This window comes from Plectropomus leopardus, chromosome 19, assembly GCF_008729295.1.
Source record: "Plectropomus leopardus isolate mb chromosome 19, YSFRI_Pleo_2.0, whole genome shotgun sequence".
Lineage (NCBI taxonomy): Eukaryota > Metazoa > Chordata > Actinopteri > Perciformes > Serranidae > Plectropomus > Plectropomus leopardus.
The window spans coordinates 13718812-13733857 of NC_056481.1; the positions used below are offsets into that span (position 1 = coordinate 13718812).

General features: G+C 39.1%; 1 protein-coding gene across 1 annotated transcript in view; it reads left to right on the forward strand.

Annotated features, from left to right (window-relative positions):
• nrg3b (neuregulin 3b) overlaps nucleotides 1-15046 on the forward strand; it is a 243443-nt gene that overhangs the window by 197137 nt on the left and 31260 nt on the right. The window contains exons 3-4 of the mRNA XM_042508234.1: nucleotides 2585-2658; nucleotides 12584-12610. Of these exons, the coding sequence (XP_042364168.1) occupies nucleotides 2585-2658; nucleotides 12584-12610 (101 nt within the window). The remainder of the gene's footprint in view (nucleotides 1-2584; nucleotides 2659-12583; nucleotides 12611-15046) is intronic.

Here is a 15046-nt window from a genome sequence, read left to right on the forward strand (position 1 = left end):
GAGATGGTCTCTGTTTTAGGAAATACAAAGCACAACTGTCAGCTTAGTCGCCATAATAAATGCTTGCATTTTATCTTCTGAAAACCACAACAGTGGTTATGGGATGGCAAATGGCGTGTCACTAAGTCAAGACGGCTGCTAAACTGTGGACCCTTTGCACACTACTGTGTGAGACCAACAAACAACAAAGCCAGTTGTTTTTCAGAAAGTCATTGTTGCGTTTCTGATGGCTTTTTAACCACCGAGTGTGGGTGTTTTGTAGTCATGTTGCTGTTTTTCCACCAGGAATATGCCCATGAAAACCAGTGTTTTTTGACAGAGGCATTGCTGGGTTTCCTGCAAGGATAGTGCCACAAAAGTGACTGTTTTATACTGAGACATTGCTGAGTTTCCAACAGCGATGGTGCCACAGAATTAAGTTTTTTTTTAATTTTTTTTTTTTTAACCAAGACATTGCTGAATTTCTGGCAGAGATAATGCCACAAAAAATGTTGTTTTTAAGCATTACTGGGATGTCAACCGGGAAAGTGCCACAACAAGTGGTTGTGCTTTGCCGAAACATCACCGCTTTTCCTGCAGGAATAGTAACACAAAAAGTGGATGTTTTTAATCAAGGCATCACTGCATTTCCTGCAGGGATTGCCTCGAAAAGCAACTTTTTTTTACAGAGACATTGTTGCATTTCCAGATTGGATTGTGCCATTGAAAGTGGGTTTTTTAAGCCCAACATGATCATTTTCTAACCATAACGAAATAGTTTTGTGCCTAAACATAGCTAGTGGTTAACCGCAGTGCTGTTGACATGTTAAGTTTCAATGTATCCACTACATAAATATACCTTAGCTGTGGTTTGCAGAAACAAACAATGGCAAAAAAAAAAAAAATTCAGTAATTGGGTTGCAACAGGTACCACAGTTGCTCCATGTCACCCAGTCTGCACAACACTATGGCAGGATGGCAGGAACATTTTCTTTTTGAGCCCCAAAAATACCATACCAGAGCAAATTTTTTAAAAATGGACACCCATTAAAAAATCATATGCAGGTGCATTGCTACTACCATCGGCTTTGAGCCACCATGAAATAAGAGGACCGTATACTGTGTCCCATTTATTTTCATCAATGGGGCAGTTACATACTGCATCATAGAGAAAACAGGAGGGGTAAGAAACTGCACATATTGAGCGGAGACACACTGAACAAATGGAAGCTGAAACTGCAGCTTGAGATGTAAAAACAAAGAAAGATGACAGTCTATCACAGTCTTCACTCTTATCCCAGCCTTAACCAACAACTTGTGATCTCCACTGCTGCTCAGTTTGTTTTACAGAGCTCAGTTGTTGTTGGCACTGTTGTTGTTGTTGTTGTTTTTTTTTTCTTCATTTTTTCCCAAGCTATCAGGTTGAGCTGAGCTGAGTGAGAGCAAACGGTCCACTTCTGCCTGTCACTCATCCAGCACATTATACTGTATGTTGGATCGGTGACACTGGTGGAAATGTGGACAGATATTGACGGATAATGTTTGAGCGTAAATCCCCTCAGTTCACCAACAATATGTCATCGACCGGTAGAATAGAGAAAATATAGACCACGCTGACATATCGCTCACTCATGTACAAGTTTATGTTGAAACAGACACATCAAAGCAAATCCCCCAATTGTCTCCCCTAAGCCGCGGAAGAGCAGAGGGATGGATCAGCCCACTGAATGTTCTCACAGTATGTCCACTGTTGGTGATAGGAAGAAAAAATGCCTAAGTCCTCTTTGAGACAAAAACTATTGAGGATTGTGCCAAACTAGGGTGTGTTGAGAGGAACACTTTATATTTATGACCTGATTTTTGAGAAGTTTTTTGTTTTATCCTGACAGCACAAGTAAGTTTTTGAACTGTTTTCTTTATTCCATTCTTTAATTCATTCAGTTATCAGCCCATTGGTAAAAATCCCCAATCATTAACAAGATTTATTCATGTATAATAATGCATAACGACAAGGGTATTGCTAAGATATTGCAGCATGCACAGCCAAACTTCAAATGTCATAATTTTGGTGGATATATTTATGACAGTTGCCGAGGGATCTGCAGGCATCAACAGTGCAGGGATATTTATTTGATGATGAAGGCAAATATCTGGACTGTGCCAGGACGTTGTTTATATGAGTGTTCCAACTGTGGCAGCTTCGCTTCCACCGTAGATCTTGAGTCGTCTACATCACGCCAAGTACTCTCTATCCCAGTACCCCATTTCTTCCACTGGGACCTGGCATTCCTGTCAGTCATGTGCTATCAGTGAGGCTGCAGGCGCCGCTTAGGCCTGCCCAACTATCTTCCCCCCTTCCGTTCTCTTTCTTCTCACCCCACCCTTCTCGACAGTTTCTGTGTATCTCCCTTCACCACCTCAGTCCTCAGTGCGCACTCCACTTTTTACCGTCCATTCAGTCCTCTTTCTCAGTTTCCTGTTCTCAGCTTTCTTTATCTGAAAGTCTGATGGTTCATGCTGTACTCTGGTTCTTTTGCTTGGTTTGTCTTGCATCTAATCTTGCTCTCTGTCTGTTTTTTCCTCTTTCTTTCTTTCTCTTTCGCAGGTGTAAGGAGGGCTACCATGGATTACGGTGTGACCAGTTTGTACCCAAGACAGATGCTATCTTGTCAGACCCAAGTATGTTCTCCTTTCTATTTTTTCATCTTACAATATCTGTGTATTGATCTGTGACATGAGAACAAATTCAGAAGAACATGCTACATGCCCATGAGCCAATCTCTCACTGCACAGTATCAGTCAACAAGATAAATATAAATCAAGTAGGATCAGCCTCACGTTAACTCTTACAGCACAGGTTTGTGTGCTGCAGTCCTCTGGGCTATAAGGCTTATAAAAAACTAACTTCTGGAGCAGCCTCAGAGCCAGTCATAACCACAATATCCCTGGTTCAACTGGCAGGGCCAAGAAGAACAATAGCTTGGAAATCAACACATACAAACAACTTGGTCAACAAACAACATAAGAATATAGTGTTTGCAAATTTGCATCTTCTTTTCCAGCTCGCTCTCATTCTGGAGCTGTCAAACACTGCTGCTTTGTCAGTGATTTCAGCATTAGAAATTGACATCAAAAGCCACCTTTTGCCACTGTGTGATGCCCTGCCGGGCAGTGTCAGTTTGTAACACAGCTGGAAGGAACCTTTCCTGTTGTTATGATACACCCTCAGGCGGTTTGACAGTACTTGGCTTGGCCATATGATATGCACATGGGTGGCATTAGTTGATAACGTGGCTGGACAGAACTTGTAACAGCTGTATGTTACGCCCCTGGATGGTGTCAGGTTGAATTGTTGCCAGTAATGCTGTAATATAAGGAGCGCCCTATAGGGTGGGTGGGAGGGGTGGTGGATGATTTCAACAAACCCCTGACTTTCACTTGGGAGCCCTGTGTTCTCTTTCCATGATGTTTTTTTATTAATCTAACCTTAGCCGTTAACCTAAACACATGCTTCATGTAACCAAATCCGAACCATGTGCTTTAGTTGGTGTCCTGGTGCTGGTAACAGCATCTCAGAATGTCAACAGCAAATGCAGAAGGACACCTAAAGCGTCATATATAGATGCAAAAGTTCACTGATAAAGCAGCAATATGTGACAACTTGGGATGAGAAAGTGTTTTCTTTTCTCCCTGTTTTTGTTCTTCACCCCGAATGGCTTTTGTCTTTGTATTTTTATTATTTTACTCTAATGCTCTCCACATACTCTCCCTTTTGTTTCATTTCTTTTTTAATTTTTGGGTAGTGTCCTAGCGTCCACATATGTCACCAATAGGAAGATCCACCACTCCCTATTTGAGATCGTAATTTCTCGTGCTTCCTATCTTTCTGTCTTCCCTCATTTCCTCTCAGTGCTTTGCTATCAACTCATTAATGAAGGCATAAAACACCCTAAAAACTAATTTCCAGGAAAGAGTAATGTTTCTATTCATCTGATGATACTAAAAAGCTGGTTGAATAGATAATATTTCTCATTATTAGTGCAGAATACACATAAAGTATGTACATTCTGCCTTAGATTTTAAAAAAAAAGGTTTTGATAAGTCTTATTTGTATTTTTTTCGACCTCTTAAAAATGTTCTCTCTCTAACCTGAAATGAGTACCAGATAACAAAAAGATACATAGCTCAAGTATATAGTCTAAAAGGTGATCTATTCTAGGTTTAATATCTCCATTTTGTGTCCATTTTTTAGATAACACGTGGTGATTCCTTGATTAAAAGTGTCATAATGTGGAGATTTTTATCGGAACCTGAATTTGGAAATTATTAGAACAATAAAAAAAACCATTATTTAGTTAGACACAGTCATAATGCGTATCATGAGAGCACTTTTTTAATTAATTGGCTGACACAGGTACGATGCTACCACGCAGATACTAGAATTAAACCCTGTGCATAAACCCTTGTGTATCTTTTATTACAGTCTTTAATCTTGCTTTGCTTTAGTGTAGCTAAAAGGAAAGAAAGTCTTCAGTTTCTTATTGTTCATGAAAAACAATTCCCCTGAAGTCTTTGAATCCCCATGACAGCTGTGTAGTGTAGTTAAAAAATAAAGCAAAAGTCAGAGGTACAAGGAAGAGAAATTGGAGGCCCAGAGCCTTTCCCATGAGACTGCGGCTTTACAAATTCACACTGTTTTATGGAGTGACTTGGCGCCTCTGCACCAAGAGTCTGAGAGAAAACTTAACTCCTATTGCCTTCTGTTTGATGCCACCAGGCCCACTGAGAGTCCATTAATGGGGTCACAAGCCGGTGTCAGAAAGCATGTTTCTTTCCCCCTCATGGCAGCCAGTTTTCACAGTGGGATTTATCTTCTATAGTACACACATCAATTTTCTTGTGTGTCCAGATTTTTATGTTGCAGTTTGAGATAGGCTGAATCGTATTGTGCTCAGCACAAAAATTGAAACCCAGTGAAACGAATACAGTAAGTTAAAAACCATTTATAGGGCATTTTTATTAATTAAAATGTATGAGACAATAAGCCTTGGATGGCAAAATGCAAAAAAGGGTTTGTTTGATGTGCTTAATGCATCTTTTATGTAATTTTCTGTACATTTTTTTAAGACACTGCAGTAAAGTAGGGCAGGAGCGATATGCTCATCTCCCTATTCGAAATTGTCATGATACTTGGATGCTGATTCAATATCTGTTGCTATTTTCAAGTATTATAATTTAAATTATTTACTTTTTTACAGTTAACTATAGGGAAAAGGTGAATCTTGTAGAGACAGATGGCATGTTTCCAAAAACAATGCACTTCACATGTCAGTCAGTCTTTCTGGCTAATATTCTGGCAGCAACACATACTACTGAGAAAAGTGGTTGATAAAATGTACATTTTACATTTTTGTACAATAGAATGAATATAAAACATACTATACTATTTTAAGTAAAATTAAACCACTACATTCAGCTGTCCCTGCAGTGTTTCCCATATATTGATATATTTATGATACTGTTGAATGTCACTTATTAGTTTTCTATTTTTTTAATATTAAGTAATATTTAATAGTATTTAAAATTAGTAAATTCTTATTCCACTGCTGAGATGACCGCAAATGGAATTGCTCATCACTTCCTCACCCCGGTGTTTTTCACTTTGTTTATCAGACCAAAAATGAGACAACAAATAGCTAGCCAGTAGACTCCATAGTCCCTCCACTTTACTCCCTGCTGATAGGAGGCAACTTCACCAGGAGGAGAACAGGCACTAGCTCTAGGACAGATCTTCACTTAGCAGCTGTAGCAACTGAAATTTAGACATGCACAAACTCTAGCTCCCCAGCGCACAGCAGGGTGGGCCTTACCTGTGGAAAAGCAACAACAGAAAGATTGCCAAAACCCGTCGGGACGGTCAGAAATGACCCCTGGCCCTGGGGTTTGCAGTGAATAAATTGGAGCTGCTGCAGCCACTTACTGAAGGTTGGTGTCCTTGGACTGTCCACCATTCTACTTCGTCACTTCATTTTTGTTTTTAACGGCATGACATTACCTTAAAACAGATTACAACAATAAAACTGGTCACATCTTCCCACCTTTGCATAGACAAATGAAGCAACTGAATTATCAATAAAGGCATTAACAATAATCTATTAAAATATTTGTTTTGGTTCAATACCTTATTGAACCTATACAGTAAAGTAAACTGTATAGATAGTGCATTAGTTATTATTTACAAATTCAGAAATTAAATTTCCTGCATTGTATGGACTTACCAAAAGCACTTCAACAATATTATTCTTAGGAAAAAAATACAATTTTATAATATTACAGGAATGAAGCAGAAAATTAAAGTGGATGGATTTTGTCAGTGGATTAAACATACAATAGACATTTCAGATGACCAAAAAAAAAGCTGTGTTTTAAGGACATGCATCTTTTACAGTTGCTGAGGATAAGCTCATGAAGCAGTTTGATCAGCTTGTGGAAAAACACTTGAGAGTAGGAATCTCTCAGACAACAGCATTAACTCTTAAACTGCAAGACTATATTTGCACTGTTGCTGCTCACGTGTTGTATCCAGAGGCAGTAATTCCCAGCCTTTTTTATTTTATGACCTCTAAGAACAGAGCTATATGTATTAACAGTCCCATCTCACAGGTTTTACTATTTCTACAATGTGCAGTGAGCCAAAGAGTTATTTTTCCTTTAGACATTGATTTATTTGAATAATTTCTAGAGGCCTGTTGGGATAAAATTATTCAGTAATCTGCTGAAAAAGCAAACATTAAAGCAAAGTCTGAACGTAAATTAACATAATCTTGTATTAAATAATTATTTGTTTATACAATATTATAATATATTATAGTATATTATAAGAAAGTTTGAAAACTTAAAAGAATGCATATTACTATCAAGAGCTACAAAATGTGGATTTATTTAAAGTTCAAATTAATTTTAGGCAGAAAACTGTAGTCAAATAAATGCATAAAGTAACATTTCCACATGTCACAGTGTGTACTGACTATACACAAGTACACAATATTCCACTTCTATTTTGAGATAGAGAAAACATACTGTACTGTAGGTGGGAAACCTGCTTCAGTGATACTGGAAGATAAATATACGGCTTGCAAGGAACCACCCATCACAGTTGGTGATTAAATTAGGCTCCATAGTGAACTCTTGTGGCCCACAATCATCCCTATCCACCCTGCTGCATATCCCTATATATAGCCCGCATATGAACAATATGATATGATCTGAAGTGCAGCCTTTTCATGAATATAAAAATCTCATGGAAAACAAGAATAAGACCTTCCAATTCCTTTATTATGGTTATATAAGCTTTTGCTTTCATCTTGCTGAAGGATTTGGGAGGTTGAAGGCCAAACATCAGTCTTGTGTTCATGTCCTCTTTTCACTTTTGTGAAAAGTTCATGTTGTTCTTTTGATTATGTCTTCTTTATTCAGTTATGTTGTATTGTTTTCTTGTTAGTTAAGTACTCCTGGACCACTATGAAAGCTTGTCTTAATCTGGTTCTGTTCAAAGAATATAATGATTGTTTTTATTTTATCTTATTCATATTAATAGTACAAAGCACTTATAAAAAATATGTTGGAACATAAAGAAGATCAATGGATGAGTAAGTGATATATAAAGATACCCTATACCTATCAAATACCTATTTAAAAAGACTATAAAATGCTCATTAGAAGAGCAGTGTGTAAGATTTAGGGGGATTCAGTGGCTCCCGATAACAATTTCTTCTGTGTTCACTGGTCTCTTTAAACAAATATACCATTTGGTTAAAAGTGGTAAAGAAACTGATTAAAGCCATTACATGTTTCAACCAAGGACACATTTCAACATGCTATTCCTAGCATCTGCTGATATGTGCTCAACTTTTCTCTCTGATAACTTAAGATCCAGATATTAGTAATATTTTTACAGGGAGCCCAATTATCAGCAGAGCTCTCTTCCTCTCCCAACAGATGGACCAGTTGCTTCAACCAATGAAAACACTGAATAAAATAGTTTCACAGTAAAAAATAAAAACAGTGTTTTTCCAATGTTCTTGTCCTGGAGAGGCCACAAACTACAGACGTGGATGCGAAAATATGAATGCCCCTATCTAAAGCCAGTGTTTAGTTTGTCCGTTCTGTGCTTCTATAGGAACATGGTGGTGCAACCAAGCTCCTCAGGAACAGTGATGGGCTTTGAAGCCAAATGTACATGGCAAAAAGTCAAATTACACCATGTGGGCTCTGTTAAGAGATACCAAGGGGCCCAAAAAGACTTTTTCACATTTTACGACTTTTTACGTTTTTTGACGTAAAAAGTAATTTGTTAATCAGTGAATATATATTTTGAGCATCAAAAATCCAGCAAAACTTGTATCACTATAAGGATTTGATCCATAAAATTTTGAAAGTCTAGATGAGTGGCAAAATCAAATCATTTGATCCATATTAGTTTTTCTAAGTCTCTAGTGCACATGCTCTATGCCCGTAATGCACAAGATCAGTTTTATTTCATACCACAGGGACCTGTTGCCTTTGTAGATAAACAAAGCTCATTCTAAGATAACAAACACAGGGTTCCTATTTTTGTGTTAGTGTAAATTGATGAAAACATAGTTATTGTATTCCATTTCTGCCAATATATCCCCCTAAATTCGACACACTGAACCTTTAAAGCATTGCAGAAATGTATTAAATAAATTTTCTGAAGCAATTTTGGGTCATGAAGTCACCCCCAACCTCTTTTGAAAAGTAATAATAAAAATACAAAACTGTTTACAAATTGTCTTGTACCACCACTCCACAAATGCACCTGTTCACCACAGAGAACTGTGTTTAGCCCACAATCGTTCAACCCCCATAAGAGATAAGTGTGCCCTGGAAGATTTGAGAGAGGAATGAAGCCTATTTTGATCTCTGTTGATACAGAGTAATCTAAAATTTACCCAGATTACCAAGGGTTTGGAGGATTATCCTGCTTTGAAAAGTCAAATCATATAATAACATACACACATACATGCACACAGTAACAACAACTAGTGGGACAAGCTCCAGTAATATTCACCTCATTACACATATGTGTGTGTGTGTGTGTGTGTGTGTGTGTGTGTGTGTGTGTGTGTGTGTGTGTGTGTGTGTGTGTGTGTGTGCGTGCGTGCATGTGTGTTTTTTACATGTATGTTTGGTTGCAGCATTTGTTATGTCTCAAGCATTAGATGCAGATTTTACACTGGGGAGGGGGGAAGAAAAGTTTCAACAACCCTGCGCACTTTTCTTTTTTTTTTTTTTACCTGAAATCAATCCCTGTGCACCTTACAGTCACAAATCATCTATCGCCTCTCATCTTTTGTCTTGCCATCGACTGGCCACATAGCAGCCACTCAAAAGAGCAGCCCGCACTGACTTGCGTCTTGCACACACTGCTACTCCATCATACACACACATCCTTACAGAGGTAGAAAGAGAAGCAGAGACTGTCGCGCACATCTCAAAAGGGCCTGTGACAAAAGGACAAAGAGGCTCACTTTCAGGTACTCCAGTTACACCGCTGTGAGCTGAGCTTTGGAAATGAGGCGAAGGAGAAGGTGCTGGGATCTTACATATTGGTGCACCCTGCACAGTGGGGAAGTGGCGGGGTCTTTAATTGGAATCATGGGAGCGGGGACGGCTGCAATTTAGTTTTTATGTGGTAAAAAAATATTGGGATGGGTACCTCCCTTAACTGTTTAATCGTTTGCCACTAATAGTCAGGCTAGTTGCACCTTTGAGACTACAGGAGGTGATATTTGGTGGAAGATTGAAGAGGAGGATGTGGGCCAGCTTTTGGTTTTACCCTGCTGATTTACAAAGGGGAAGAAGGCAAGCCTCTAATTTGAACTATTTATCTCCTGTAGATATTAGGTCTGGAGTAAGTAGCTACACAGGATATTGAGTTCAATAATACACACACACACACACACACGCATACACATACACAGAGACATTGGCTCCCTAGTTCCCAGATCACCCAAGTGAAGGAGGGGATTAAGGATTTGATTCACTCCCGCTATTGTCTCTCCCACCCGCCAGATTTCTGCTTCTTAATCGGGCCAAGAGCATCTGACATGATGCACAGGTATTCTCCAAGCCTGCTCAAGGCTCCCGCAAGACGGCGTACGTGATTCCCGGGGGTGCTTTGAATTGCCAGTGCGACGGATTGGGAGCCTGCACGTATTATGATTGGTGAATGTCTCCAGACAAGGCGATGCCAGAGCGAGGGATGTGTATCAGTGTTGTAATGACATCATCTGCGCAGGCTGTGACAGTCAGGGCGATTTAGAGTGGAAAAGTGTTGGCTGTTGCCATGGGCGATCACAGAGGAAGGCTTGAATGGATAATACAGATCAGGCAACATCAGTAAGAAACTGCATTCACTTATTTGGCCTTGCCAAGTGTTTGTTCCACTGTGACAGTAAGCGGCGCCGCAGCCTAGTAGCGACAGTGTCAACCATATTTTAATCATGCAGTTATATCTTAAAAATCCTCATGGCAAAAGGCACCATGTCCCTCAGCCAGAATTGATTGGCTCTTAACTGCTTTAATCATTAGATTGTGAATTATTAGACTGACTGTGAATCAGTAACATTATAAATGGTGGCATTTGTAAAACAGTCCTTCAGGCTGCAGGAGATAAATCTAGAAATGATGAACTTACCTTGTGTTCAGTAAAACATGATGACTCCTACTTCCTACTTCAATGCAAAAAACAATTAATCTGTTAAATTAACCATTAATTTGACAATTTCAGACCTGGTCGCAGGCTTTTTCTCTCTTTTTATCTTTTGCCTCATTAAGAGTCCATCAGGCAGTGATAGAGTACATGTCAAACTTGTATTTAATGTTATTTTAAAGGAAAATTTCACCCCCAAATTAAAAATACACATTAATGAATATATATGTATAAATGCCCCCCCCCCCCCACCCAAAGATGAGCTGACAGTCCCACAATGATGCTCTTAGAACCCAGGCGCTTCTGTTGAGGGATTTCCCTTACTGAATACTACCGCACATATAAACACAAGCATGCCTAGTCAGCTCAGTGTCGCTATAATTTACGTGTATATACAATATCATTTAAGTTCCTTCATGAATCTGTCCACGGCGAGGTCTGTCGATTGCCGTGAGTCAGGTCATGATTTCTGGAAAGAGACATTGCTGAAGGGTTTTTTAGATGTATTTTGAGCATTTTGAGCACCACAAACCAAAATCCATTATATTCAAGAGAATAATGACATCTCTATGGTCGATATCTCCAACACTCTGTAACTCACACCAAAGCAATCTACACTGATCAGTTGCACTACATGTAAGAGAAAAAAATAGGTATTTTTGATTCAGGGTGAACTGTCCCTTTGACAAATACTGAAACTGAAGCTATTGAAACTTTTCCTGAATGTCATAAGTTTGCTAAATGCATTTCAAATTTGATCATTCACATTAAAAAGGCCTATTTCCTGGAATCACAGCCCTTAATAGAATGAGATAACCTTATGCAATTATTATAATCCATTCTTCTCTAACGTTCATTTGTCTTTTATCGCGATCTCACTCCAGTTCTCTGGGGTGTCTTTATTTTTTCTCCCCATTCTCACAAAGCTGCAGCACTGACAGATTTTCCCATGGTATAATCAGAATGCATGCGAGAACAGATGTTTTTTTTTTCCTGTTAGCCTTTTTGTGTGTGTGTGGAGAGTGCCCACTACATAATCTGTCAGGAGCTTGGCAAGCCACATTCTATTTAAAACTCAGACCACCTCTGTCAGAAAAGCAATTACTAGTGAGGGTTTCATTTTAATTTAAATGAGATTACATTACAGTGACATGAAAAAGGGGCACTGTCAGGATGGAAAGAACACGAGTGCTCCTTTTTATCTGTTTCCCCAGCACTGGGATTGGGGTGGAAAGACTTAACTGCATGAAGAAAGGCTGCATGTGTGAGAAAGAGAGGGTGTATGTGAGAGACAAAGACATACAGACAAGAGTGTAATGCACTGTATGCCTGTGGGTGCACACAGATGTGTGTGTTAGTGTGGCGCATCTTAAAGCGACCAGCTTGTGAATATTGAAAAGCTGTGCTTGGAGACAGAGAGGAACAATTACTACAATGCCTCAGGCTCAGATCAATATAAAAGTCCCGTGCAAAGAAACGTCAGTGACATAAAGCTATATGATATGTCATTTTCAACTTTTACTTCCATGATCCTTCCTCTAATCCTCTCAGCCCCCATATCTTTGTTGTTTTCTTTCTTCATTCAAAGCCACTGTAGGCTGTGTGAATCCGGAGTGTATCAGGGAAAAGCATACCAAGCATCTGGGGCTGGCTGGCTCATTACCTGGTGCACAAGGGAGAGCCATGTCAGAGGAAGCCGTCAAACCAACTTTATGGTCTAGTTGCAGCATGTGTCTCTCCCTAAGGTGAATACTGAGTAAGATAGAGGCACATCATGTTGTAACCGTTTTATTCTCTCCCCCCCCCCCCCCCCTCTCTGTTTACCCATTTCCTCCCTTCTCTCATGCTACTTGGCCTTGAATGGAACAGCGGATGAACTTGGGATTGAGTTCATGGGTAAGAAAACTTTTTTTTCATTGACTGTGTGGAGTGCTTAATCTTTACGTCTGTGAAATACCACATGCAAAACACACAATCCAGCACAACAAGGCCACTCACCTTGGAAAATTAATGCAGGCCAGTCGCCATGGAAACACCGTAGTGGTGAATTAGGTGTATTCTGTCTGCATGAAGAACGGCGCAGTTAGAGACGAGTGATGTAATGAGAATGGAGCAATAAAGACACACCACGGCACTTCATCTATGAATGTGTATCTTGCCGAACATATGTATGTAAAGTCAGTTGGTGGTGGAAAAAATATTTGTCTGTGTTTTCACTTATCTTAAAGCCTATACAAATACAATTACAAGCAATGAAAATACAATTTAAACCTCTCTGGAATTCAATTGATATCACTTTCAACCTTCCAGGGGGTTAACAAATCTTTAAAAACCAAATTATCGAGCCCTCTTTTGTTAATAAAGACACGCTGTTCTTTGTCTGGAGGGAATATACAATCTTACCCCCCGCAAACAGCCTCTACCACACTACATTTTTTTCTCCTTTTTTTCCTCGTTCTTTGTGATTCCTTTATGCATACATATAAACTAACATTGCATGCTGTGAAGTTTTCCATTAACATGGTTTCTGTCTTCACGTCACACGCTTGCTCCAGGAAATAGAAGGCAAGGAGAAGACATTCGGGGAGCAGGAAGCCTGCACTGCACACAGCATTCCTCAGTTCAGTGATTTTAATCTGGGGACTAAATTAGTTCAGAATGCTACTGCAGGTGGGCGGAAGCATTAGAGAAAATGAGAACAGGACTGATCGATTGATAGCTGGACAGATGACAGACTGAAGGTAGTTTTCTTGTTTCTGGCTCTGCGTTAAGCACTGTGCACCACTTGCTTATTCCATTATGACTTCCTCCTCTGCTTTAGCAATGAATCTTTTGATAGGTTGTATAAGTCCAATATGTGACTGTTTGAGACAGTCAGTCAGAATACAGCAAAGCTCTGTTTGAAGTGGGATGGAGTGCTCTAAATATGATCTTGTCTTTTGATTTTCTTGCTTTTTTAGCCCAACAGCTGGGGCTCTGTGTGTCTCACTAGTTTTCCCAGATGTATTTCAGCATGAATACCCCATTTTGTCATGGATACTTTAGCATGTTCTTCAATATAGCATATTTTTCTGGTCATGTGTAGAAGGGTTGCTATGGCTGGCCATATGGGATTGTGTTATCCTCGTGTCGATATGACATGGCTTAGCTGATATAGCTGAGGCTATTCGGTTTGTTCCGTTTCCCAACATGCTCTTGCATCTAATTTCAGGAACGCCTTGTAGGCATCGAGCATGAAAGGCCTGTAATGGTTTTATGTACAGACTGCATGTTGGTTTTTCCTTGCAGCCATTCAGCAGAGCTTTGTAGACAGCTGTTTTTATGTTGAGATTTTGGAAATTCATCTATCCAAAATAAAAAGGCAGAGGCTTGTCTCAGGTGGTGCCGCACATGAGCACTGATGGTGTGGCAGCAGGGAAAGATATCTCCTATATATTTCAAAGATGGAACTGTCGAGAGGTCATTTCACTGATGGTTAAAGGCCGGAGGGCTTTCAGGGCCACAGATACACAAGAGACACATTATTCATATACAAAGAACAGAGGCAACTTCTGTTGTTCATTTGTAAAGTGTAGCTTGAAGACATTCACTGCTGTGTTGCTGACAAATTACAGGGTGGGTCAAGGATCTGCTTGTTGATAGCTCCACCACTCAGAAGTATGATCATATTTGTTATTTGATACTAGTATTATGTTTTATTATGCACAGTAAAACCTGAAAGATATATCCCAGGGCTGGTATTATATGCCCTGCTGGCTTATTATAGTTATAAATATCACCATATGTGTTTGCAGATATACATAAAGGCATTCCAGTGTCTTAAACTACAGCAGAAATTATTTATAAGCTGCATTTATATGCAGACTATACTATTTTACTTTAAAGTGAAGATATGTTTGCTCAAATATGCCATATGATATATTTTCTTACTAATGTTTACATTTCCTGTAAAATTTGCTGCATGAAATTAGCTCATAGCCTATGATTGAAGTTATTCTCATCTGCGCTAATAGCTCCTTTTTTGCCACATTATAAACTGGCCCATTGGTGTCAATATGAAAAATCCAGATTCCATCAGTCTATAATTCCCAATATAGGCCTAAATTAGTTAGCCTCATGCCTTATTGCTCTTTTCAAGATAGAATGCCAGCAGACACAACTCAACTTTAAAATGTACCACTTATCATTTGCCAGATTGAATTGATTTGATTGATGTTCAGTCACTGTTGATCATAAATATACATAAAAAAAAAGTCATAGCATGCTATATTGATGCTATATTAAAAGCAGAGTTCACAGGTGAAAAATCTTCTTGTCATGCATCCAGAGCCA